The 27041-nt window shown below is 46.2% G+C and overlaps 1 protein-coding gene across 2 annotated transcripts in view; it reads right to left on the reverse strand.

Annotated features, from left to right (window-relative positions):
- ABCA5 (ATP binding cassette subfamily A member 5) overlaps positions 1-27041 on the reverse strand; it is a 1411043-nt gene that overhangs the window by 409641 nt on the left and 974361 nt on the right. For both annotated transcript variants that reach the window (XM_086930971.1, XM_086930972.1), the window contains exon 27: positions 14929-15003. In XM_086930971.1, the coding sequence (XP_086787097.1) occupies positions 14929-15003 (75 nt within the window). The remainder of the gene's footprint in view (positions 1-14928; positions 15004-27041) is intronic.

The following is a 27041-nucleotide window of genomic DNA, read 5'->3' on the forward strand; positions in this document are numbered from 1 at the left end:
TTCATTCCTTCGTGTAGATTGGTTTTGGGGGTGTTTGGGTCTTTGGTGAGGGAGAGGATCAGCTGGGTGTCATCTGCGTAGGAGATGATGTTGAGGTTGTGTTGGCGCGCGATGGATGCGAGGGGACTCATGTATATGTTGAAGAGGGTGGGGCTGAGTGAAGATCCGTGTGGTACACCACAGATGACTTCGGTGGCCTCTGATTTGAATGGGGGGAGGCGGACTCTCTGGGTTCTTCCGGCGAGGAACGAGATGATCCAATCCAAAGCTTTTCCTTGTATTCCGACGTTGTTGAGGCGTTGTATGAGTGTGCTATGACATACTGTGTCGAAGGCGGCGGAGAGGTCGAGTAGGATGAGGGCAACTGTTTCTCCGTTGTCCAGTAGCGTTCGGATGTCGTCTGTAGCTGCGATGAGGGCGGTTTCGGTGCTGTGTTTGGCTCGGAAGCCGGACTGTGAAGGGTCGAGGGAATTGTTGGATTCAAGGAAGGCGGCGAGCTGACTATTGACGGCTTTCTCAATGACTTTGGCAGGGAATGGGAGGAGTGAGATGGGGGGGGTAGTTCTTAAGTTCAGAGGGGTCTGCTGTGGGTTTCTTCAGAAGGGAGCTGAGCTCGGCATGTTTCCAGCTTTCCGGGAAGGTAGCGGAGTTGAAGGAACAGTTGATGACATCGCAGAGATGGGGTGCGATGATGGAGTCTGCTTTGTTGAAGATGTGGTGGGGACATGGGTCGGTTGGCGATCCTGAGTGAATTGAGTTCATCAGGCGGATGGTGTCTTCAGTGGTGATTGGGTTCCAGGCGAAAAGGTTGTGAGAGTGCTGTTTTGGTTCGGAGGTGGGTGGAGTGGGCTGTTCGTCGGACTGGTTTTCAAAGCTGTTATGTATGTCGGCGATTTTGTTGTGGAAGAAAGAGGATAAAGAGTAGCAGAGGTCTTGGGAGGGAGTGATGTCGTTGGTGCCGGCGGAGGGGTTGGTAAATACTTTGACGATGTTGAATAGTTCCTTGCTGTTGTGGGCGTTGTTGTCGAGTCGATCCTTGAATGCTGATTTATTGGTGGATCGGATCAATTGGTGGTGTTTGCGGGTGGCATCCTTGAAGGTGGTCAGGTTGTCAGAGGTTGGGTTTTTTCTCCAGGTTTTCTCGAGGGTACGACATAACTACTTGGATTTCTTAAGGTCATCGTTGAACTAGGGGGCCTTTTTGCTACCTTGTTTGATCTGATGGTTTTTCAAGGGTGCTAATACGTCAGCGCTGTAGGTGATCCATTGTGTGAGTTTGATGGCAGCTTGGTTTGGGTTCGATGATATGGCAGGAGGGTTTTGGTTTAGCGATGTGAAGAGTTGGTCGGTGGTGATATTGTTCCAGTTTCTTCGAGGAATAGGTTGTGGGGGGTTGTGGGTCGTGGTCTTTTTGTAGCTGAAGTGAACGCAGCTGTGGTCCGTCCAATGGAGAGCTGTAGTGTGATCGAAGGAGATGTGTTTGCTGGAGGTGAAGATAGGGTCCAGCGTGTGTCCGGCAAGGTGGGTGGGGGTGTCAACAAGTTGTTTGAGTCCGAGATTGGCCAGGTTGTCCAGAAGGGTGGTGGTGTTGCTGTCGTTTTTCTTTTCTAGGTGGAAGTTGAGGTCTCCCAGTAGAATGTCGGTCGCGAGGTTATCGTCGGAGCTGGTTGTGATTCGGATGGTGTTCTTATGGACGATGGCGATGCCTCCTCCTGTTTGGTTGGTGCGGTCTTTTCGGATGATCTTGTAAGCGTCCGGGATGGCTATGGCGATGTCGGGCGCTGATGAAGCATTCATCCAGGTTTCTGTAAGGAAGGCGACGTCCGGCGATGCAGTGTCGAGTAGGTCCCAGAGTTCAGTGGCGTGTCTGTGGACCGAGCGGGTGTTCAGCAAGATGCACTTCAGGTGGTTGGAGTTGGGGCTATGTTTGGAGGTAGTGGATTTGGTGTGGGTCCTGGTGCAGGCGAACTTGCAGGAGTGGCAGGCGAATGGACCATGGGTGTGTCCTGGGGCAGCTTCGCAGCATTGTGGTGTGCGTCCGGTGTTAAGGGCAAGGAGGGTAGCGGCGTCATACATTATGAGGGAGGAGTGGGTTTTGCGAGGACCAGGGAGTCTGGCGCTGGGCGCGGTCCAGGCGCGGACGGGCGTAGACGGGCTTACCTATGGCGCACCTTCGGCGCGCATAGGGCGCGACCGCTGCGTGTGAACGCTGCGCGCAAAGGCATCTGTCATATAGGGGTAGTGGAAGGGGAGGGGCGAGGGAGGGTCAGCTGGAAGGCGGGAGCGGGGTGGAGCTACGGGCTAGGAAGCACAACAAACAACAAAATGGCTGCACAGGTATAAATCGAAACTGGGCGAGACTGGGGCACAATCAGAGGCACAATCGAGCATAACGTATTTTACAGTAAAACAATGCGAACAGACAATGCGCTGATTGAAATATGCAGCACTACAGATGTCAATTACACAATGCAGGCAGCGGCAGCAATGCGGGGTGAAATAGCGCTAATTAGAGGCAGCAGAGAGAGCGGAGCGCAGACGCGGTGGTTTGAGTCAGCTACGATACTGCAAATCTGCTTCAAGGCGCTCTGGAGTCACCAAATCGCCAAGCCTTGGGAGCGTGGGGAAGCGACCTCTTCTGAGCGAGTCAGGAAAGTCACAGCGCGGGGATGGGGGTGCCGGTGTATAACTATTTCTGGGAGGGATGGTCAGCTGGGAGGCGGGAGCGGGGTGGAGCTACGGGCTAGGAAGCACAACAAACAACAAAAATGGCTGCACAGGTATAAATCGAAACTGGGCGAGACTGGGGCACAATCAGAGGCACAATCGAGCATAAAGTATTTTGTAAATGTAAATGTAAATGTAAATGTAAATGTATTGGCATTTATATAGCGCACTACTTACCCGTAGGGTCCCAAGGCGCTTCGACCGCTGCGAAACCCTTCCTGGCTTCCCTGAGAGATGGTCCCTTAATGAGTATCTCCAGGGTGAGACCAGGCATCCCCGGCGGTCTGGTGGGGCCGTTAGTGAAGATGAGGAAACCTAATGCCCAGAGTTGCCGAGTGTGATCGCTGATCAGAGTGGGCACCGAGGCGAGAATTATCGAGTCCGCTGACCCTGGTCCAGAAACCTGCCGTGCCGGGAATCGAACCCTGGTCCCGGGCCGTCCTCTGCTCTCGGGTCTGCCGCCTCTAACCAGTGAGCCACACTACTTCACTTTTTACAGTAAAACAATGCGAACAGACAATGTGCTGATTGAAATATGCAGCACTACAGATGTCAATTACACAATGCAGGCAGCGGCAGCAATGCGGGGGTGAAATAGCGCTAATTAGAGGCAGCAGAGCGAGCGGAGCGCAGACGCGGTGGTTTGAGTCAGCTACGATACCGCAAATCTGCTTCAAGGCACTCTGGAGTCACCTAATCACCAAGCCTTGGGAGCGTGGGGAAGCGACCTCTTCTGAGCGAGTCAGGAGTGATCAAAAAAGACCTCAACCAAGAGGTATCTGCTGAAAATTTTAACTTAACCTCGAAGTACAATATTACTTCCAAAGGTGATGAGACGAATTTGAAGGCCACTCCACATAGAAAGGAAGCCAACAAGGCCTAAAGTTGGAAAGAAAGAAAATGTTATAGGTCATCTAGCAAACAACAGATCATGGCCAGCTCTTAAGTCTGTATTGTAGTGTAGTTCCTATATTCCCAATAGGCTTTGGACATTGGAATAATATATCCTATAGATTTGACATAGGGCTTAGCTCGACTAGGTCTCTTTCGAATATATTAGACTTAATTGTGAGTAACAGCTAGCTCAGAGGTCACTAGAAACGTTCTTGAATTCACAAGAAGGGATTCGTTTCTGACAACCGCATAAACATGACAACTTTGTTTCCCCAAGATAAAACTGATCTTTAGAGTCGTGGAAAAAATAGATAGATATTTCACTCAGTCAATCGTGCATTGATGACAGGTCTCTTTGTTCACAATGAGATGATTTGTGTGGTTTCAGGAGCAGGTAAAAATATTTATTGAACAGTCTTCTTTCTCATGCAAAATAAATGAACTGCTACAATCGTAATACTGGCTGTAAAGTATAATGCGTACATCAAGAAGAGTATTATAAAATAATACTGTAAAAGCATGGTAGGGTTTCAAAGCCATAAAATACATACATAAACAACAAAAACTAAAAGTACTCAACTGGTGTTTCTAAAATACGCCTACCCCGATGTACCTAACCTAAGTCTAGTACGAGGGAAGAAGTAAGTATGGGTTTAGTTTCTTTGCCAAGAATCTATCCAAGATTTCACTTAGGGTCTAATCAACTCCGTACCTTGGTTTAGAACGAAGGAGGTCTGGTATCTCTGTCTCTGGACTCTATTTCCCAACACCCCGTGAGGGGAGCTTGGAAACACTGGAGCTGGATTCTCAGTGAGAGAAAGGCAGCCTCTCTGTCAGTGCATCAGCTGGAGGGTCAGCTTCCTTCGGCACTTGCTGTAGCGACATGGTCGGGCAGGTAGATAGTCTAACTGCTCCAAACCACTGTGTGTTTGCTAGGGCAAATGTAAGAATATTTATACCTCGTAGGTGCCTGGATTGACGTAAAGTCGGATATAATAACATCACCAAAGAACGTTAGTTCTTTAAAAACGCCATGATTTCTAGGACAAATCAATATTCAAGAAAGGGGATGTCCCTGACTGCTGAAGCCAAGTTTTCCAAGAAATCGTTGTGGGTTTTTGGAACTAGTGGAAGTAGCCATGCCTGTATTTGGACAGGATGGGTTGTGTCTAAATATGGTTATAATTTCTATGCCTATATAAGGGCAAGGTGAATTATACCTATATAAGGAGATGAATCTGGAAAATTACACTAGGGTCCTAAAATGCCATACAACAGTATGTACATTTTGAAAAAAGAAGGGGCATTTTGCTGTGGTGTGTAGCATGAGAGGACTTAAACAAAGAGTGAGTGAAGTTGAATGTGACTTGGATGAAAATTCACGTGATTTTCAGTGCGGTCAAATCTTATTGTAGGTTGGTGGGGATTGCCCTTTACACTTTACCATTGTTGAAGGGGAAAAACTAAAGTATTATTTGACTCGGGTGCAAACATTTTTATTGTTGCTAACACTTTCTTTGAACACAAGTTACAAGGAAAGGTCAAACTATGCAAACCAGACATCAAACCCTATGCCTATAGGGGTGATCCCATTGAATTGAGGGGGTATTTCTCAGTGTGGGTGGAATATGAGGGTCGTTCCACCTCTGGTAAAATCTATGTTTCAAAGAAAGGTGATAGCATTTTGAGTTGGTGGCATCAAAAAGACCTAGGTGTCATGTTAGATCCCAATTGTGATCCACCTACTATTATTAAGAATACATAACCTGTTAAACTAGTGGAGCATGTCTCCCTTCAGGAAAAATTGAAAGATGAATTTCCTAAAGTTTGTGGTGGAAAGCTAGTTGTTTAAAAGGTAACTTTTGCAAAATCAAACTTGCACCATACTGTTCCTGTCTTCCTCAAAGTCTGCAATGTTCCTTTTACAGTAAAAGAGGTGATGTGTAATGAATTGAAAAAGTTTATGTCTCACGATATTATAGAGGAAGTTGAAGGGACTTCGTGGTTGGCTCCAGTTGTAGCTGCAAGGAAGGGTGATGGCTTGTTGTGTGTTGACCTCAGGCAGTTTAACAAGTGTGTATTAGTAGACAAATAACCTCTACCTAACATCTGAGCTATTGACGATGGTGCTAAGATTTTCAGCACCATAGATTTCACTTCAGCCTATCGTCAAATCTTATTGGACGAGTCATCCAAAGATCTCACAGCATTTGTTACGCCTTTTGGCACCTTTAGATTTGTATGAATGCCTTTTGGCCTGGTGTCGGCAGCCTCAGTTTTTCAGCGAGCCATGGAGAAAGTTCTCCACGGTCTTCCGGGGTTCTGTGTATATCAAGACGATATACTAGTCAATGGGTGTGATGGGCCTGAACATGGTTCTAGAGTCAGGAAAGTTCTAGACAGATTGAATTCTCATCATCTCACTATCAAGTTAGAGAAATGCAAGGGTGGTCTCTATAAAATAAACTACTTAGGGCATTCCATAACTAGTGACGGTGTGGTACCCAAAACTGAACTGGTAGACACTATCAGAAACTTAACTTCACCGTCATTTAAAAAAGATGTTTTACGTTTTTCTATGGATTGCAGAGTACCACAAGTTTATAAAAGATGTTGCCAGATTTATAACATGAGAAACGTATTTAAGAAGGGGGCTAAGTTTGACAGGCATAATGAGCGTGAATGTAAATTCTGTCAAATCACAAATAAACTCTCTCAGGCACCCAAACTACGCAACTTTGATCCAAGCAAACCCTCTATCATTGCCACTGATGCAAGTCTCACAGGATTGGGTGGTGTTTTATATCAAGGGGGTTTTGGTCCAGAGAACACCATAATATTTATTTCTAGGAGTCTAAAGGGCGCAGAAAGTAAATACTCTGTCATCGAGAAGGAAGCTCTTACGGTCCATTGGGCCATTAAGAAATTGAAGAGGTTTTTGTGGGGAACCACCTTTTCGATCAAGACTGATCACAAGACTCTTTGTGAAGTTTTTTCCTGCAAAGGTATTGATTTCATTTCACCTAGGATTTCCAAATGGGTTGCAAGTCTGCAGGCTTATGACTTTTGTGTGAAATATATCCCTGGTTCTGAAAAAGTTGTGGCTGATACACTTTCCAGGTTAGTTCCTGTAACAAATAGTGATTTACATTTGGATACTGAACAGAATGATTTATCTCACAACAAATCTTCTGATTTTGTTTGTGAAGTTGAGTATGAATCTATTTCAAGGGGACGATGGCATGAAGCTTGTCGGGAGGATGAAGTCCTTCTGAGTGTTATGAAACTCATTTGCTCTGGCTGACATAATAAAGGAGGCGCATCTTATAATGAATTTTGTTGTGAGAGGGATCAACTTTCCTCTAGTGAAGGCTTATTGTTGCGAGGCCATGGACTTGTGCCTCTGGGTATCTTACGTGAAGAATTAATGGAACTGGCTCATCAAACTCATTTGGGCATCTCCAAAACCAAAGAGAGATTAGGTCTACCTATTGGTGGTCTGGTATGGACCTACAAGTTGAACGTCTGGTAAGAGATTGTGTGCAAAAAGTTTGAAAACTAGAACCCAACCCAAGGTAATTCGCACACGCCCAAATGGTCCATGGAAGGACATTGCCTTGGACATTTTGGGGCCTGGATGGCCTGGACACTTATGTCATTGTTGTTATGGATCTTTACTCCAGATGACCAGAGATCAGTTTCTCTAAGGTTGTAGACTCTAAAACTATAATCAATTTTCTTAAAGTTTTGTTTAGCAGAGAAGGTTTACCTGAATCAATGTCGACTCACAATGGGGTACAGGTTGTCTCAAAAGAAATGGAAGCATTTCTTATGGATGTGGAGTTATACATAAGAAATGTGCTCTATAACATCCTGAATCAAATGGAACTGTTTAAAGGTTTACTCATAGGTTTAATCGTGTCCTGAAGGGGACTATCTCCTTGGCCAAAAATAGTTGTCTTAATTGGAAAGAGGAGGTTCTAAAAAGGGTTGGAGTATACAGATTCACTCCTCACTCAACCACAGGTAAATCTCCTTTTCTCCTATTTCGTAGAAGACAACCTGATACTTTCTTGGAATCTCCTAGGGTAAGTACATTTATTTCTGGGAAACATGTTGACTCACATTTGGAGAATTGGAAACTAAGGGAAAATGAAAAGTGCTTGAAGAGCAAAATGCAATATGATTTAAGACATGCTCTCACAAACACAAAAGTTGCTGTTTATGATTTTGTGGTAATTAAAAAACCTGGATAGTGTGCGACTGGTTTCAAATTTACCAAAACTTTGAAAGTTATTACATTGTTTTACAACACAGTCAAAACATCTGATCACAGTGTGTGGAATCTTGGCAGAGTTGTTGTGGGCAAAGGTAGGAAGTTGACTAGTGACATTAATTCTGATGAGGTTGGTGTTGAGGGTGAAAATAAACCTGAGGTGGCCTTGAGGAAGAGATCAGAAAGAACAACTCACCCTCCTCTATATTTGGAAGACTATGTGGTGTATATTCTTTCCTAGTATTTTCTTATTACTTTCAATTGCTGTGTAACATGTTTTTAACTTAATGAATATCCTGCATTTTCTTGAATGTAGATGTTATGCTTGTTATCTGTTTTTTTCTTTTAACTTACTGTTCTGTGTGTTTTAGAGATGTGTGGTAATGTGCCTCAACATTGTCTCCTCATGACATCATTTGTTAAGGTTCCAGAATCCTTGCCAGCCTGTGCTGGCAATAGAATGTATATATTTAAACGGTTTCTGAGGCAGAGCTCGTTGGGTGGCTGAGCTGTTCTTCCTGATTTACAGCTAACAAATACTGTTAAGGAAATACCAGACCTGCGTGCATCATTGAAGAATTCACCTTTTAACACGCCAGTAAGCCATTTTTATGCGGATAAAAGTGAGGCCAAAGAATCGCATAATTTCGGGGGTTCTAATTGTTGGTTATTCCAGTTCTATGACAGCAAATGTGACATGACAAGAAGCTCTTATCAACTAGTCTAGTTTTACTCGCTCAAAACAGCACAGATAATGATGAGAAAGAGACGTGTACAGGATCGTTGCGGAAGGAAATTCAGACATGTAAATAACTAAACACAGTAAAACGAAACATGCTCTCTTTTATATTTCACATGCTCATATTGAAGCTACGAGTTCAAACTAACAGAACTCAAACTGTGGGACACAACGGGATATTGAGCTGAATCCTCAAGAGGTTGTCGAGCTTTTCCATACCGTATCCTAGGTCAGTTTTATTTTAAATTTACTCCTGATGGAGCAAGGATTCGCACGAGAAGCGACTTGCTTGTAATCATGAACCTCGAATAATGCTAACTATGTAATCAACATGTTTGTCTTACTAATTTACCCCTTTATATATCATTTTTGGGTGTCAGAGTGAAGCTTGCCTATGTGTTTTACTAATCCTAATATGCTTTCAGTTAAAATGGCTGCTGCTACGCAGGAATTTCGTCTGCGCATGCGTCTGTCATACCCACGTGACATGACGTACTCGCAGCTTTGGAGGGAAGACTGTCGCATCAGCGCACTAGTGTTAATATGGCTGCTCTGTGTTCTCACATGCGAGAGGCTTGCACTGCTGCTTTTGCTAAGCTGTTCGTTCTGCCTAATCCTAATGGTATAGTTTATTATAAAGTAATGGGTATAGTGTAGAAATTCATGGTATACAGTGTATTAATTTATTCTGTGTTCTAAAACTGTTTCTTTTCCATTTCATGTTACACTTTGAAACTTGGCCTGTCTGGTAACGCTGTACTCCATCTTTGTTGAAACTGAGGCTGTGCGAGATTCTCCAGTCTCAGGAACAAGTGACCTTTGGACTATAGCCAAGGAGCTGACTGACTGAGAAGATGCTCCTGGGAACCTGCCCCGATGAACTCAAAAGTTTACAATGTATTTGTCAATAGAACATCCATTGTTATATGAAATGAAGATATCATGTGAACCTGAAATTGATGGGCGTGAACATAAATTTGAATAGGAGACGGGAAAATTCAAAATATTAGATGGTGTGATGACCCGTCCTCCTACTTTGTTATTGTTATTGTTATGGTTATTTCGGTTTCGATAGCGCCAACTCACCGGCAGGTCTCAAGGCGCTCATGACCAGAGAACAAAAACAACACTTTAATAGATCAAAAAGACAGTACCGTGTGCAAATTAATATGAGTCCAAAACTTCCCTAAATAAAAGTGTTTTTAATGATTTCCTAAAATGTAGTAAATTACCTTCTTTCCCGAGGGGCTCGGGTAGTCTGTTCCAAATTTGAGGAACCAAGACTGAAAAAGATCTCCCGCCCTTCGTTGTCAGTTTAAACCTTGGGCAGACTAACAACTGAGCATCAGATGACCTCAAAGTTCGTTCAGGTTTATAAATCTGCAGACGTTCCTTAATATAGGCAGGTGCTTGCCCATAAATTGCCTTGTGAGCCGTGCAAAGGCTTTTAAACTCAGCCTTTGTCTAATAGGAAGCCAATTGAGGTTCTGAAGCAAAGGAGAAGCATGGGATCTCATTGGGAGTCTGAAGATGAGTCGTGCAGCATCGTTCAGAACAATCTGCAATCTATTGGTCAGATTTTTTGGTAGACCCAAATAGAGAGCATTCCCTTAGTCCAGCCTCGAGATGATTGTGGCCGAAACTACAGTGCGAAGCATGGATGTAGAAAGAAGGGGACTAATTTGCACAATTGTCTAATCAGACCAGTACAGGTCCCTACAACCGAAGAGATCTGGCTAGTCATTGACGTTTCGCTGTCAATTTTAATTCCAAGGCTTTTCACCTTGTCACAGGGTATTGGGGTTGGACCCAGTTCTTGAGGCCAGTATAGGTCACTCCATGGCGAGCTTGTGGTCGAAACCACTAACACCTCGGTCTTTTCAGGATTTATTTTCAGTAGATTTGCCGTCATCCAACTGACTACAAATCTGAGGATATCCTGAGTATACTTCTGTGCAGAGACAGTATTGTCTATGCTGAGTAGCAGCTGGGTGTCGTCAGCATAGTTAAAAACATGGCAGCCCATGTTTACCAGGGAGTTGATCAGTGGTTGTATGTAAAGATTAAATAATACTGGGGACAGTGTGGAGCCCTGTGGGACTCCGCACATCAAGTTACCCACCTCAGATAGACAATCCCCCAACTGAATTCGCTGCGTCCTCCCTGATAGGAAGGATTGAAGCCATTGAAAGGCCTTATCCCGGATACCGAACTTGGCCAACCTGTCCAAGAGTAGGGTGTGGCTGACAGTATCGAACGCTGCTGAAAGATCTAAAAGTATCAGGGCGCTCGTTTTTTTACTGTCAGCCATCCCCCTAAGCTCATCCAGCACCGAGAGCATCACCAACTCGGTGCTATGGTGTGCACGAAATCCTGCCTGGCGCTCCTGGAAAATGTGGTGAGACTCCAGGAACGAGGCCAGTGACTTCAGCACATGTTGTTCCAGGATTTTGGACAAGAACGGCAATTGGGAGATAGGCCTATTGTTTTTCAAGATGGTAGAATCAGCTCCTGGCTTCTTTATCAATGGCTTCAACTCGAGCTTCCTTAAAACTGGCTGGTACCGTCCCTGTTTCCAATGAATTATTCAGGAGGGAGGTAATCTGATCTTCTAGAATAGGGCGTGCCAAACGAAAGACACTAGGGGGGCATGGGTCTGCCGGGGAGCCAGATTTAGTTTTGCTCATGAGTTGTTCAAGACTCATCGGATCTAGTGACGGAAATTGTGAAATAGTGACTTCCGAGGGAGTCTGAGCATCCTGAAATATATTGGATCCGGGTACCATGCTCTGCCTGATGTCAGAAAGGATAGTATCTACCTTCTCCAAAAAATAGTTTTGAAACATGTTACAACTAATTGTTGTTTCAGTATTTTCAGGTTTTTTGCTCAACTCATTTAAAATGTTGAAAGTTTCTTTCTGGACATTTTCAGCTTGATTTATCCGGGTTTCGTAGTAATTGGCTTTAGCAGCCAGAATAAGCTTTTTACAGGCATTGAGCAAGTTTTTATATTGAGTTCGATCCCCATCATCTTTAGTTTTCCGCCAGCTTCTTTCAGCTTGACGGAGTTTCTTTTTATGTTCTCTTAAAGGCGATGTAAACCATGGTGCCCCCTTTGCTGCTTTTTTTATCGGTTGTAACTTCTCCGGTGCAATCTGGTCAATCGCTTTCTTCATACTACACACTATGACTCTATAATCTTGGTCTAAATTGTCATTAAAAACCATTGGTTTAGCCAATTCGGAGAGACTGTCCGTTAGTTTGTAAATCAACTTTCCTCCATTGACGGACTTTCTTCATTATAGGGGGGGTTGTGTCAGCTTTACATCAATAGGGATGTTGCAATAGATCAGATAATGGTCAGACCATATGCAGGGTGACATTTCCAAAAAAGTCACCTTAGGATCTAGAGCCCAAATAAGGTCAAGAATGTGTCCCTTTATATGGGTGGGGGCCTTTACCAGCTGCTTAAAGCCTAATGAAGACATAGTTACGTCTAGGCATCGGGCTCCTGGTTCCTTATGGGCCTTTTCCCAATGTAGGTTGAAGTCTCCGGTTACCACTACTTTTTTATATCTTGAACAGATATCCGATATAATGGGCGTAAATAGATCATTAAAAGCTGGGGTAGAGTTTGGTGGACGGTAAACTGAAAGAATCACAGCACACTGATCGTCCAACATAATTTTTACTCCAAGAATGTCGGCCAGGTCCACTGTTTCTGCTAGTATCTTAACTGCTGTAAAGGATTTTTTATACAGGATTGCAACTCCACCTCCTCGAACATTGTGTGCACGATTGTGCCATACTATGTTGTAGTAATTCGGGAGAGCCGCTATAATATCTGGTAGTGAGTTATCCCCGAGCCAGGTCTCAGTGAGGGTCAAGACATCAATATCCTCATCCTGAAGCAAGGAGAATATCTCCAGACTATGTTTCTGCAGGGACCTTGTATTCAAGGAGGTCAATTTTAGATAGCCTAAGTGCGGTTTAGGTGAAACGATAGGGGATTTGACTATAGACATCTCCGCTAATGTCATCATTATGGCTGAATCTAGAGAATGACCATCTCTATCAAGTTGAAGTAGCTCAGATGAGGAATATACACGCCGCTGGACAAGAGTCCTGGCCCCTGTGCCCGTCCGGGCGCGGACGGGCGCAGACGGGCTGGACTCTGGCGTGACTCCGGCGTGCTCACGCTGCGCGCGAACGCTGCGCGTCAGCATGAACGTCTTAAATAGCTGCCTCTGTGCAGCTAGCGCGCAAACAAAGATGGCGCCGCCAGGCGTCTCGTTTTTCCCCCAATATGTCTGCCGCCGGTGAAGAAAGGGATGCAGGGACCCGCTAAAACGCGGTGTATTTCCACAATTAAGGTGCAAGTAGTTGGGTTTAGCAGAGTTTTAAAAACAGGGAAAATTAACACAGGATAACTCAAATACAAAACAAGTAATTTAAAAATCGTATTTGCCCACCAGCACTAATGCGCGATCTACATAAGCGCTGCTCGAGTTATTAGGCGTCCTACCTGATCAAGATTTGCTTACTGGTTTGCCCGCCCTAAATAGCTGCCTCTGTGCAGCTAGCGCGCAAACAAAGATGGCGCCGCCAGGCGTCCTGTTCCCCCCCCCATATGTCTGCCGCCGGTGAAGAAAGGGATGCAGGGACCCGCTAAAACGCGGTGTATTTCCACAATTAAGGTGCAAGTAGTTGGGTTTAGCAGAGTTTTAAAATTGGAGATCCTTACACGTGCAACATTTGGGGGGTGGTACACTGACCTGGAAAACAGTATAACTAGCGTAGGTTTAGCTAGAGAAATTGTCCGACTTGTCCGAATAGCTGACCTGTCACTGACCCAAAGCACTCAATAGGTGACTAAGAGCAGAGGGCTGCGGAGCACTCTGTCGGGAGGTTTGCTGACCCAATCGGGGTTCTGGGAAGTTGAAGTGCTGGCGAAGCACTTTGCTGGTGAAAGCTGTAAGCCAATCAGGGTTTTGGCTGATTCCTTGCAGAGAGGGAGTAGCGCAGGCGTTGCAACTGAAACTGCGGTGCTGGTCTTAACCTTTGGTGGTCCGGTCCTGATCCAAATTCTGGGGTTATCCTGTCCTGATTCTCTGATCTGCACCTGCTGGCCTACTGGCATTGAAATCTTTGGGGTTCTTCTGTCCTTTCCAACTGACCCGTGGCCAGGGTTGGTCTTAACACCATTCTAGGTAAATATAAATCTGTGTGGGTAATTGTCAATATAATTTGAGTCCTTTTCTTTACCTTCCCTGAATTTGCAAAGCTTTGATTGCATATGTTCCTTTTTCTTACCCTTCCCTCTTAAACAAGAAATTCATGTTTACGGTTTATTAGCGTGTTCCATTTTCTTACCCACCTTTTAGTCAAATGCTAAATGTTTTTGCATGATTGCATTATTGTTCCTTCTCTTCACCCTCCCTTTAAGGAGTTAAGCTTGGTTATTTGATTTATAGCGTGTTCCAATTCTTACCTTTCCTATAGTTATGTGCTAAAATTGAGTTTTTAGATTGCATATTGTGTTCTCTTTTTCCAAACTGTTAATAATTGCGAAAGCTCTTGGTTTTAGTATGTTCCTTTTCTTTACCCTCCTTTAGTCAAGTTGCGAAATTCGGTTTCTCGAAATAGCATGTTCCTTGTTCTTACCTTCTCTTTATTTCGAGATTGCTAAATTGGTGGCATACTATATCTTTTGCATAGTTACACACAGTTTCTAATCTTGGTTATTGATAGTCTAATTACTTTTAATCTATGGCTCATGACTTTTGATGATTAGATAAAGAGTTTGAACCTACCCTGAGTCTGTGGTTATTATATGAGTGCAAATGTTATTGTATTTTTGACTGCCTTTCTTTACAACTAACTCCCTGATCCATGTGGTCTTAGGTACCAGTGCCAAGGATTGGTAAGTCAATGGTATAGGAATTAGTGGAATAAAATAGACTGGTAGTAGAGTGTGGGTTACCTGATTGAATAAAAATGTGTATTTGAATTATGGGCCCAGGTGAGTATTAGTAAAATTATAGTCGGGTGACCTGCGCGCTCTATCACGCCTACCCAAACTAAACATTTGAATAGACAGAAATGAGACACATCCACATTGAAAAAAGACAAACAAACATATTTATTAGTAATCCTTAACGGTGTGTGAGCAAGTCATGGAAAGCAGGAGCAAATCAAGAAATAATTGAGATTGATGGCACCAACCAGTGACTAGACTAAAAAACAGAAGCAGTGGCTAGTATGTTTTACACACAAGTGTAGCGATCCTTACCGATATCACAGCAATGAAGAGTCTGCTCCAGGGACTAGAGTGGTTCTCATGGTTTTGTGCACCTTTCCATGATATCTGTAGATGTGCAAAGATAAACTTGCTCAGAAGCACTGCATTTTACTAATACGAATTCCATTTTAAAGTTCTTCATCACATACTTTATGCAGAGTGAGTCAGTGACTGACTTGTAAGAGGAGAGCTGGGCCTGTACAAAGCATATCAGGCAACAATAGACATTTATTTACACCTGCTTTTTGTAGCATGGGGCACTTAGATAGCACAGAAGGGGCTGCAGATGTGTGTGCAACCACTACAGAAGTATTGATTGTCCCGCAGCATAAGGTGCGGTGATATGATAACAAAGGGATGTTCGCTTATTTTTATGGGGGTGATTCCACATGAAAATGAGGGACCCCTTTGTCTTTGGCCCTGTGCTGAATTACAAAAAGTGGCGCAGTGGCAAGAAAGATGTCTGGAGGCGCACTGACTGTGTTCCACATATGAGATGGTGCACAGTCAGTGCACCCTCTTTGGGTGCCCACTGGGCTTGAGGAAGAATGAGAAAGAGGGGTCCCAGATAAGACCCTCCAACCATTTGTCCAAAGGCGGGGACAGTCACAAGGCCAGCTTTAGAGCTAGTGGCATGACAATCATTTTTTAGCGTTTACCACCCCCCCCCCCCTCCCCTCCACACACACACACACACACACACAGCGACCTCCTCATCGGATTCCCTCACTACCACTCAGGAATGTGCCCCTCATATCTCCATAGCCCTGCTCTCACATACATCTCCTTTGTTATATAGCGCTGTAAAGGCTGGCTTTAATTCACTCAGCTATCCACATAGAATACAGATGTGTTCTTTGCAACAGGCATATTAACCCTCTGGGCTACTTTAGGGTTAGTCAAAGCTGCCACAAGACAAAACTCTAATCTCTCTCTCTCTAGCAGGAACATCAAGCACATGAGTTAGCTTGCCATTTTTATTGTTGCCCGAGCTGGACGCACAAGGAACTCTGCAGCAGGTACGTTTAAATCAACAAATTATTACTGAACACAGTGGCCCATCCTTTTTTTTCTTTTTTTTACTTTTTTTTCCAGGTTTTTGCAAAAGACAAAGAACATACAAGAAGCCCCTCATCAAGGCATCGTTAAATACAGTGGCCCATCCTTGAGCTCGGTGGTGCGCCCTCTCCAGGTAAGAGCCCAGTACGGTTGCACTGGTCGCACTGCTCTAAAGCAGACCATGGACAGTCACATACAGCACCTATTTGTAGAGGGAACCTGGCCCTCCCATTTAGAGGGAGGCCAAGTCTGTCACCTGCAGTGAAATGCAGACAAGATGCTTGAAAAAGCTGGTCCACCTTTCACTAATGAGCTGTTCCCAATGCAGACACGTGTTTACTTCTGCACTGTGATCAGCGCATTTGTTGTGATAGGATGCACTGCGCCAGTCTGCAAGAGGCACAGCCAGTTGTAAAATGCAAATCCGTATTTGTAAAGCGCGAACTATTCACCTTTACGGGTCTCAAGACGCCGGGGGCCATCGTGAAAATTAAGTGAGCTATTGAACATAGTCACATGGTGCTGGCCTGAGGGAATTGAACTGCGAACCCTGTGCTCCTAAGTCAGCTTCCCTGGACGCTGCACCACACCTCTCCACCTATCCACCGTTCTCCATCTAAAGCTAACCACGGTGCTACCCAGTGTCACCTTTTGGAATTGGACTAAGATTTTGGTCACAGGGAATTGAACTTAACCGCAGCAGCTTAACACCAAGAAATACTCTGTAGTGAGCTCTTATCTACATTTTCCATTCACTCACCAAATAATTAATTATGACCACTACAATTCTTAGAACATCTTTCTTTACAATATTGCATACATCAAATGGCTTCTGTATCCTAACACTATTTAAATGCACTCCGACTGTATAAAATTCAATGTTATATTGCCTTAGGCGCTATTATTTTATGGGATGACATACCTCGGTATACTCTTCAGACCCAATTCACAAAATAATTTATGGCAGTAAATAAATGTTTTATTTTTAATTTTTATTTAGCCGCTTATTAAAATAATGCAGCTGCAACATAATCACATATTTTCTTTACTTTTATAAACTTTATTGAGAATAAAGCACAATACATATTAAGCATTCAATGAAACATTTTAAGCAGGGATGCATTTATAAGCCATTCGACTGACATCAGCCGTGCAGAGTGTAAGATAGCTCAACCAGGAACCGGGAGCAGAGGTAACATTAGATTGGCATATGCATTATTCACGACATCGCATCATCATAGAGACTGTCTCAACAGCTGTCATCATTAATCTATTCATTCCCGGCCACAGGGTCTGGGGGGGTGGTCAGGGGATTTGTCAGCCTTGTCTATCTGTCGGAGATAAGCCACCAGGGGGGGGCCCAGATGTCATGTGGCCTGCTTGCTAGGGGCATTAAGTTCCAGTACTCGCTCAGGTGTGACTGGCAGTGCGCCGCGTCCGCTAGCCAATTTGTAGGTTTTGCCTAAGTGAAAGCTGCGCACTGCCAGTCACACCTGAGCGAGTACTGGAACTTAATGGCAAAAACCTAATGAGAATAACTATGTGGCTTGGGAATCCGCCCTCTGTTCCATTGGCTAGCTCCATAAATGGAGGCTAGCCATTGGAACAGAGATCTGTCTGTCATGGCCGGACCAGATTCGTGGGCGTTCCCGCGATTTCTTCCCTCTCCACCCTTTTCTGATCGTCATCGCGGCTCATTCCGCAAAGTCATGCGGCCGTGGGCGGGGTTTATTTTTTTTTGTTATCCAGGTTTGTTTTGGCCATTCCGCAGCCGACCGCCGCCGGAAGTCCAGGTGAGTGCTTGTTTTTATGACTTGTGGACTGTACCCATTAGGAGCGTCCCCACCATACACTGGCTGCAGTCTCTCCTCTACCTCCATGCGCACTCAGTACAATATAGTGCAAAATCTACAAGTATACGACTACACAGCACAGCAAGCTCCCACTCTTCCTCTTAATTTTTCTCACCATAGGGAAACCGTATCTGGACTTCTTGTACTCGATAAAAAGGCCCTCCCAGAGCTTTTGCTGTTCCCTCTTCCAACACAGAACCTCTGAGCTCCAATCTGTTGCGCTCTGAACCCGCTATTATTAGTGCAGCCTGTTTACAGCCGCTTCAGCGCCTCGCCGCTCGTAGAAAGCGCTATATAAATGCCAATAAAACACAGACTCACCACAGCACCGATCCGAGGCCGGTCACCAGCGAGTACACCATGGACACGCTGAGGTTCCTCCACCACCTTTTCCGTGTCCAGTCTTTCTCCACCAACCTGGGCCCTGGAAGAGCCCAGAGGAGCCGGCTGAGGACTTTAAAAGTCAGGGCAAAGCCCTCCACGAGCAGCGTAGGGGAGTGAGACAGAACCATGCTGTACAGCGCACAGCTCCCGGAGAGCCCGGCGTCTGCGCTGTCTCCGAGGTCTGTCTCTCGTCTCACCGAGGGTCGTGCTTCTGCGCTGTCTCTGAGGTCTGTCTCTCGTCTCACCGAGGGTCGTTGCTTCTGCACTGTCTCCGAGGTCTGTCTCTCGTCTCACCGAGGGTCGTTGCTTCTGCGCTGTCTCCGAGGTCTGTTTCTCGTCTCACCGAGGGTCGTGCTTCTGCGCTGTCTCTGAGGTCTGTCGTCTCACTGAGGATCGTGCTTCTGCGCTGTCTGAGGACTGTCTCTCGTCTCACCGAGGGGTCGTTGCTTCTGCCCTGTCTCTTAGGTCCCCCGCCTCACCGAGGGTCTTGTGCTTCTAGTTGCTGAATCAAGTTGGGTGGATTCTGAACTAGAACATTGATCCTACCAAATGTATCCACTGCCCTTTTGTTACACACTGCTCCGGAGTTCTGTAGTAATTTCCCACTCTCTGACGACTACCTCACCTGACCCTCCCCTTGCCGGCCCTCGGGCTGCCTTTTGAGTCAGGTGAGTTCGCGGCTCAGATTAATGTAGAGCCTCAATGGCTCTTTCTAATTGGTCCCTACGTCCTCGGGTTACCTCACTGCGTCTCGCTCTCAGTTAGGCATCTCTCCTCCCCTCACTCGACAGTCTCCTCACCATCATGTGCTGGCCCTCAGGCGCACTCTGACCGGACCCTCAAACCGGCACGGTCCTCAGTTCCCCAGGCGAGCCTCACACCCTCACTGTGTGCCCTGAGGCAGCCTAACACCCTTACTGTGTGCCCTGGGCAGCCTCACATCCACACTGTGTGCCCTGGGGCAGCCTCACACCCTCAATGTGTGCCCTGACCCCTGAGGCAGGCTCACACCCTCACTGTGTACCCTGGGGCAGCTTCACACCAGCCTCACACCCTCACTGTGTGCCGTGGGGCAGCCTCACACCCTCACTGTGTGCCCTGAGGCAGCCTCACCCTTAGACAATCTGTTGGCCTTCAGGAAGGGTCTGAAGACTTGGCTTTATGGCCTTTAGTCTGTTGTGTTTTTGGTTTCCTCTACAGATCTATATAGCGCCGGGACACTCTGCCTGGGTAGCCGTGCGCTCTATAAGACACCCCCATAACATAACATAACATAACATAACATAACACTGTGTGCCCTGGGGCGGTGGCCACCCTCGCGCTGCAGGCCCAGTGAAAGCCACGAGCCTGGCGCTGGACTCGTCGGTCTGCGTGCAGCTAACTCACTCTCCAGCCCAGACCATTTTTGGCAACGTCTGCGTCTACTGTTCCTATTTCCGTGCTCATCACGGCCCGGCCCCTTCTGGTATTCATCTTCTGAGAGACGTCAAGAAAGCGCTTCCTTCCTTCAGCCGAAAGGGGAGGGGAGCGAGCCAGAAGTAGGATCGGTTCTAGGGGGGGAAGGGGGAGGGAAACCCCCACCAAGGTAGCTGCGTGTGCCACCCAAGGTCCATTCACCAGTAGAAAAGTATCTTCTGTTCTTTTTCTCGATGAGTTGCACCGGCCTGCAGCCTGGCATTCTTTGCCTACATTGTTTAACTTGAATGATTAACACTATGCCTTGGGGAATAGGTATATAGGTAGATGGGGGGAGGGTTTTTTTTTAATGCACATGAATATCAACAGTACACGTGACGCTGGCAAGAACTCAAAAGAGCCTGTGCAACATACATGCCAGCAGCATTTGGAAGGAAGAAGTAGAGAGGTTTTGAAAATAATCCGGGAGATTTTAATTTCCCCATTGACTTGTTTCGAACTATGGGCATTTATAGGTGGACGGCTGCAAAAACAAAGCCATTTTTGGCAGTACGAAAGTCTCCCGCCTGAATCGGGTGTGTTGGCATGTATGCACAAGCGTCCATTACACATGACCTCATCATCGCTTCCTCTCCCAGTCCTTCCTTAGTGAGATTTTGCTTATGTAAACCAATCAGTCACCCTTTCCTAAGTTTTCTGCTATTTCTATTTCCCCTGGGGCTCTATCCAAAACGATTAAATCTGGCTTTGACATTTTTGTCCAGTTTTAATCACAATTTATAGCCGCTCGCGGGCAGTGAGGGAGTCATACTTCACTCATGTCAGTCAGGTAATCAATCATTTTAAATCATAACCAAGTCATAAATCAAGTCATAACTTACATTACTCATGCTTTAACTCATAAATCAAACCATAAATCAATTACATTACTCCAAGTCATAAATTACTAGAGTTGATACTTAGTTCTGTCAGAGATAATTAACGTGAGTTCTGATTAATGGTTAGCAGGGCATCCTAAACTCAATGCAGTCTTAGATGTTGGAGTTTGTATGGTGGGGTATCAATGTAACCTGTGGTGGGCTTAACTGGCTACCTTGCTTGTTCTGGTTCTGACCAACAATCTGGCAGGCATGGGCTGCAAGGGCCTTCTTCTGGGTCCCCTTTCTAGCTGACCTGACCTGTCAAGAGGCATCCCCCAGCAAGCTGCATACCTCTTCCCACTCCTGGTCGTGGATATTACTGCCTCCTAACTGCAGTGTGCGTGTGAGTTTGTGTGAGCATGTAGCGCGTGGAGCCTGCATCCTACTGACGTCAAGGTCTGAGTCTAACACCTCTTGTGAGAGGACCCAGCGCCCTGATGCATACAGTGCCTTGAAGTGTATAATATAAGATTGTGAGTTATATAGTTATCCAGTTTACCTACTTGGTGCAAATATTATCCAGAAAGGTCACGCTACAGGTGGCCTGGCAAAGGCCACCTTTACAGGCAAGTGGAACTGTGAAAAAGGACCTAGCCCTATTTGTTTTCAAAATATATCAACTGACCAGTCCACATCCTGTAGTGTAGATTTGGTATTTGCTAACAAGGGAGTGGCCAGCAACGCCCCCCACCCCCCCACACACACTTAAACTAAACGTGTAATGACTCGGAGAGATAGAAGCAAGTAAGCCCGACCCTTCCCTGCCCCTCGCTGTGCTTGCTTCCCTGCCCCCTCGCTGTGCTTGCTCTCCTGAGTGTGTGTGTGTGGCTTTGGGTGGGTGGGTGTGGCTCTGGGTGGGTGTGTGTGTGTGGCTCTGGGTGGGTGTGTGTGTGGCTCTGGGTGGGTGTGTGTGGGGCTCTGGGTGGGTGTGTGTGTGGCTCTGGGTGTGTGTGTGTGGCTCTGGGTGTGTGGGTGTGGCTCAGGGTGGGTGGGTGTGGCTCTGGGTGTGTGGCTGTGTGTGTGTGGCTCTGTGTGTGTGGCTCTGTGTGTGTGTGTGGCTCTCTCTGTGTGTCTGTGGGTCTGTGTGTGGGTCTGTGTGTTTTTGTGTGGCATTTGCCAGAGATTAAACTATTGGCATTGTAAATGACAGTGCCATTTATTTATCTGTTTTAAAACCAACACATAAATACAAATTGTGTAATTTACAATGCCAATAGCTCAAACTTTTCAAAAGGCGAAACCATTGCATTGTAAATGCTTGTTTGTAACTGGTGGCGGCTTACGGCCACAATGAATCGCCATGCTGCGCCTGGCCAGCACAAGGAGCATAGCAACCAGTCTAAGGTCAAGCGGTGGAGACATTCTTGACATATCCCAAAAGGCATGTAAGGGGATCGGGTATAAGGGTGCTAGAGGTGATGGCACAGATAATTCTGCAAACATCTTGCCAGAAGTTCGCTCTTTTTGGACAATACCAGGCCAAGTGTACAAAGGTTGCGTCAGGAGCGGAGCATCTCATACACCTTGCACCCTCAGCCAATCCATTCTGTGAAGTGCTGCAGGGGTGCGATACAGTCTGTGTAAAAATTAAACATTTATCAGGCACAGTCTATAGTTAGGGGAGGGTTTGGGGATTGATTACAGCAGTACTGCCATTGTTCTGGTGAAGGCCTGTCGACTAGATCTGAGGCCCATGCGCAGCGTTTCCGCTCAGTAGCCACAGGTGAGGCTGCGAGAGTTAGCGCAACCAATCTGGTGACGAGCTTGTGCGCAGTTGGTGTCGTGTGAATGTATTCAAGTGCTGCATTTTGGGTCTGGGGAATGTGTCACACATATTGCTGCAGGTCACTCTTATCTGATAATATAGTAGGTTGTCTAGTGGAGTGGCGCTATCCGGGAGAGAAAGAAACTGACCGTTAGGATACAGATCCACATTAGTGCGAATGCCCAGCACCGCAGCTGGGCTTGCAATCCCACTGGTCTGCAGTGGAGGAAAGGAGGGATTGTTTGCGAGCTGCATTGCTGGTGTTTATAAAGCCTTAACTCCTGTACGTCTACGGACTCCCTCCTAGGCCCAGCTCTTTCATTCAACAGTGTTTATTTCGCCTCACGGGCTGTGTATGGCAAGAATATCGCCGTTTTTGCGGCGATAGGGGACAAGGTCAGTTTTTACAGCCACGTGAGGCTGAAAAGGTGTGGGATGTAGCCTCAAGTGGAGAAAACTGTCATGAGCGGCGTAAGCATATAGTTTAAAATTCGGGGCACCCATCCCTCAGTGCGAAAATGGCAGTGTAAGGGTTTCGTAGGCGATGCATGGTTGACGTCCCGCCTATAAAACTGTTATCATATTAGAGCGCGAGCACTTAAAAATGGGAGGTGAGCAGCAACGGAATATTTAGGAATAGATAAAGAACTCATCTTGGCCATGCCGATACACCCCGCTAAGGATTACCTGAAGATTTTTCCATATAAGGATTTTCGATTCAAGCCACTCCATAGTCCGACCACAGTTGGCCCTCCAAAGCTCCTTCTTTTCTCTGCTCAGCCAAATGCCAAGATATTTAGTCAGCCCAGCAGCCCACTTAATCAGGTATTCCGAGGGATAGGATTGATTCGCATCTGTTAATGGGAATTGAATAGATGTATTCCAATTTATTTGAATGCCCGAAAGGCCTCCAAATTTGATGACCTCTCTTGGTCATAGGGGCCAAAGGGAGTAGTCAGGGGATAACTTGTGACCTGAGGACAGCACTTGTAACGTGAACACCTTTTGAGTATTCCCGTTCACCTCCGTTCTATCGCCTACAAGCCTGACCCTTTTCAGAAACCCTCACGCTATCCCTCTGAAATACCTCTAAATTAAAACGCACATTACTTTCCTCATCCCCTTCACATGGTTTGGTGACGGTGTCCCATTTTCTAATAGGACCTGGTTCGGACTGCTACTTTCTTTTGTTTTTGAGCCTACTCCGGGATCCCGGCAGACCATCTGGAACCCATAATAGGTTTTGTGACCTGCATTGAAGAAGGAGCTACGATCAAGCTCTGTCAAGATCCTGAGGAAGCCTTCTACATCCTCCCTTGGTGTCAGCAGACCTTCTTTCCGACCATCTATTTTGTATCCAGACTGTTCTTGTTCACCTCAAACTGTGTCCTTATCTTTAATAAACCTCTCACTATTGACCACATAGGGCCTCCTCGCTTCTGCTTCCGACCATCCCTTGGGCATGGCGTGCAGCAGGGCAGAAACCAGCGGCAGATTAGGATTGATTTGGTGCATTATATAAAAAAAAATGGTGCAGATTATGTGAATTGGGACGACCCGGGATGAAGCCGGATTGGGCCGGGCGAGCTATAAGTGTCATGAGAGGGAAGAGACGATTGGCCAACAGCTTTGCATATATCTTGTTGTCTGTGTTGATTAATGATAGCGGGTGACATAAATCGCAACACTCCGGCGGCTTGTCAGGCTTGAGGAGAAGTGTGATAAGCGCTTCGCGGAGAGTGATAGGGAATATGCCACTTGTGACAGACTTGTTTGTACATTTCAGTGAGGTGGGGAATACGGAGGGGCGCATATTCGTTTTAAAAAGCGGCGGACAAACCTTCAGATCCAGGTGCCTTATCGCCCGGGAGACCGGAGCTCACTTGTGCGATCTCAATGGTAAATGGTTCACCCAGATACTCACGATGCTCATCGCTGAGCCATAACAGCTCAATAGTATCAAAATATTGCTCAATAACTTCTCAGGGCGTATAATCTCCGGTGGTGTAGGGTTGAAAGGCATTCAAGTCAGTAGCTGTGCTCGATAATTGATAGAACCAGACGGTTAGTGGTGATCTCCTCCCAGCAGGAAAAAAAATCCCTGGAGTCTCCCTCTGATGTAAAAAGTGTGATTGAGGGGTGCAGAGCAAGTCAGTTCTAGGCAGTAGAGGCTCCATTGGCGGGAGTGTCTCTGCCAAAACCTTTAGAGTTGTTCCCCCTCAAGGAGCACCGCTTGTAACCACTACCGCCCTACTGGTAGTAACAGTGTTGCTGTCATTGATAGGACTGTGTTGCTTCTGAGAAAGTGAACGTGGGCCCGCCCCATGTTGATCGCCTTCCAAATCAACATCTACGTGGCCCCCCTTGCCGCCATCGTCCAACAGCATGGTCTCAACATAGTTTCCTACTCCGGCGACACCCAGCTCATCCTCTCCCTCACCAAGGACCCCACCACCATCAGACTCAACTTCTAGAAAGGAATGCAGGACGTCGCAGTATGGATGAGCACCAGCTGCCTGTAGCGCAACTCAGATAAGACAGAAGTCCTCATCCTTGGAAGCACCCCATCGGCATGGGACATCTCTAGGTGGCCCGCCGTCCTCGGGACCCCTCCCGACCCCTATGGTCCACGCTAGAAACCTCAGCATCGTACTCTACTCCTCTCTCTCCATGAACAGACAGGTCAAAGTTATTGCTTCCAGCTGCTTCAATACCCTCTGCATCCTCCGCAAAACCTTCAAGTGAAACCCCCCTCGAGGCAAGGAAGACAGTCACCCACGCACTCATCACCAGCAGGCTGGACTATGGAAATGCCCTCTATGCCGGCATAAACAAGTCTCTACTTCGCAAACTCCAGACGATACAGAACACCGCCGCCAGACTCGTCCTCGTTATCCTGCGACACAATCACATCAGCCAACACCTAAGGAGGCTCCACTGGCATCCCATCGAGAAGAGAGTCACTTTCAAGATACTCACCCACGCCTACATAACACCCCAATACCTCAACAAAAGAATAAACCTCCACGTACCCCAAAGAAAGCTCAGATACACCAACCTCTTCCTCGCTGAAACCCCACGCATCCACAGAGCCAGAGGAGGGGAAGATCCTTCTCATACATCGTTGTCAAGGCCTGGAACAAGCTCCCGACCGACATCAGACGTGCCCTCTCCCTGAACACCTTCAGGAGGGCACTGAAGACATGGCTATTCGGCTGAAGGGAACTGCTGACCCGCCTCCCCCCACAACCACCCCCCCCCAGCGCCTTGAGACCCTCACAGGTGAGTAGTGTGCTTTATAAAATCCCTGATTGATTGATTGAGTAAGGCCTACTTTCAGCAGCTTAGGTCTTTAATTATAAAACTGGTATGGGGAGAACAAAAACCCTAATTAGGTTGGAATGTGAGGAGGCTGTTTAACCAAGGAGAGTTTGCAGTGCCAAATTTCAAGACATACTACCTGATTTCACTGGCCCAGTTAGCCACTCATTGGTTTCATTATTACTGTAAGGTTCCACAAAGAGGATTGGAGAGAGGCCTGGTGTGCCCGATAATTTCAGTACAGTAAAACTGAAAGACCCCAAAAACCCAGAAATTAAATTCATACAGTTAATTGTACAGTGTGGCATGGCACAGGCTAGCGACTGTGTGCGATGGACAATATATACTTCCCACACATGCCCCTGGTTAGGAACCCTCAGTTTGAGATCCTGTTTGAACCACTGTCCAGTAAATGAATGGCGGCACAGGGAATCTGTAAATTGTAAGACCTTTTTAAAACAATACTTTCCTTAAACAGACAGATTACACCCAGGGTGGGGGCTCTCCCCTAGATGTGTTTCTATATCACCACATGAAAGACAGTTAGGAGCCTATACCCAGAATATCTACAGGCTCCCCAATGCTGGGGTCTGCTATCCTTAGTAGTGGAAGGCCCACACCCAGGAGATTGACAACACTAAAGTGCAATGGGGGACCTGCAGCCCACATATGCCAAGGTGAGGTCACATTAGGCTCATTAATTAGCATCGGACATATCTTATGAGAAATAGTCGTACTGCTCCATGCACACCAAAGAAAGAAGTATCTATGAATGGGAGACACAGATTAATTCATTACAAGTTTCTAGACAGGCTATACTACACCCCTGTATTGCAAGCAAAGATCGCTGGTAGTGAGGATGCCTAATGACTAAAGTGTATGGCCCGGATGTAGATTATCTACATTTGGCATGGTAGTGCCGCCCATTCAGAGATTATTGGAATCAGGTGTTTGGGACATTAAAAGCAATGATGGGTTTGATGCTGGCCGTAGACCCACTGATGGCTATGTTGAAATGGGTCCCCAAGAATGAGCAAACGTTTGTGGGGTTGGTGCTACTGATGTGCAAACGAAGAGCAGCCATGCAGTGGGGTAGAGGTAGAGCATCCACAACGGCTAACTGGATCACAGACATGGAAACTTATAGCTCACATGCAGAAACCTATGGTAAATTACGCTCTAAAGCATCTCGCCCGAAAGACATATGGGGACCCCAGAGATTGCATTTAGCAGTGACAATGACAAGCCCGGATTGTGATACATCAAGCACTAGTTAACTGGTGGTATAGTCACAATGACTGCATAACCTGCAGGGCACGACACACACCTAGGATAACAACTCTGTCGATGTGTGATGACCTGGTAAAGTGCAATATGTTTCTATGT

This window comes from Lissotriton vulgaris, chromosome 7 (genome assembly GCF_964263255.1).
Source record: "Lissotriton vulgaris chromosome 7, aLisVul1.2, whole genome shotgun sequence".
NCBI lineage: Eukaryota > Metazoa > Chordata > Amphibia > Caudata > Salamandridae > Lissotriton > Lissotriton vulgaris.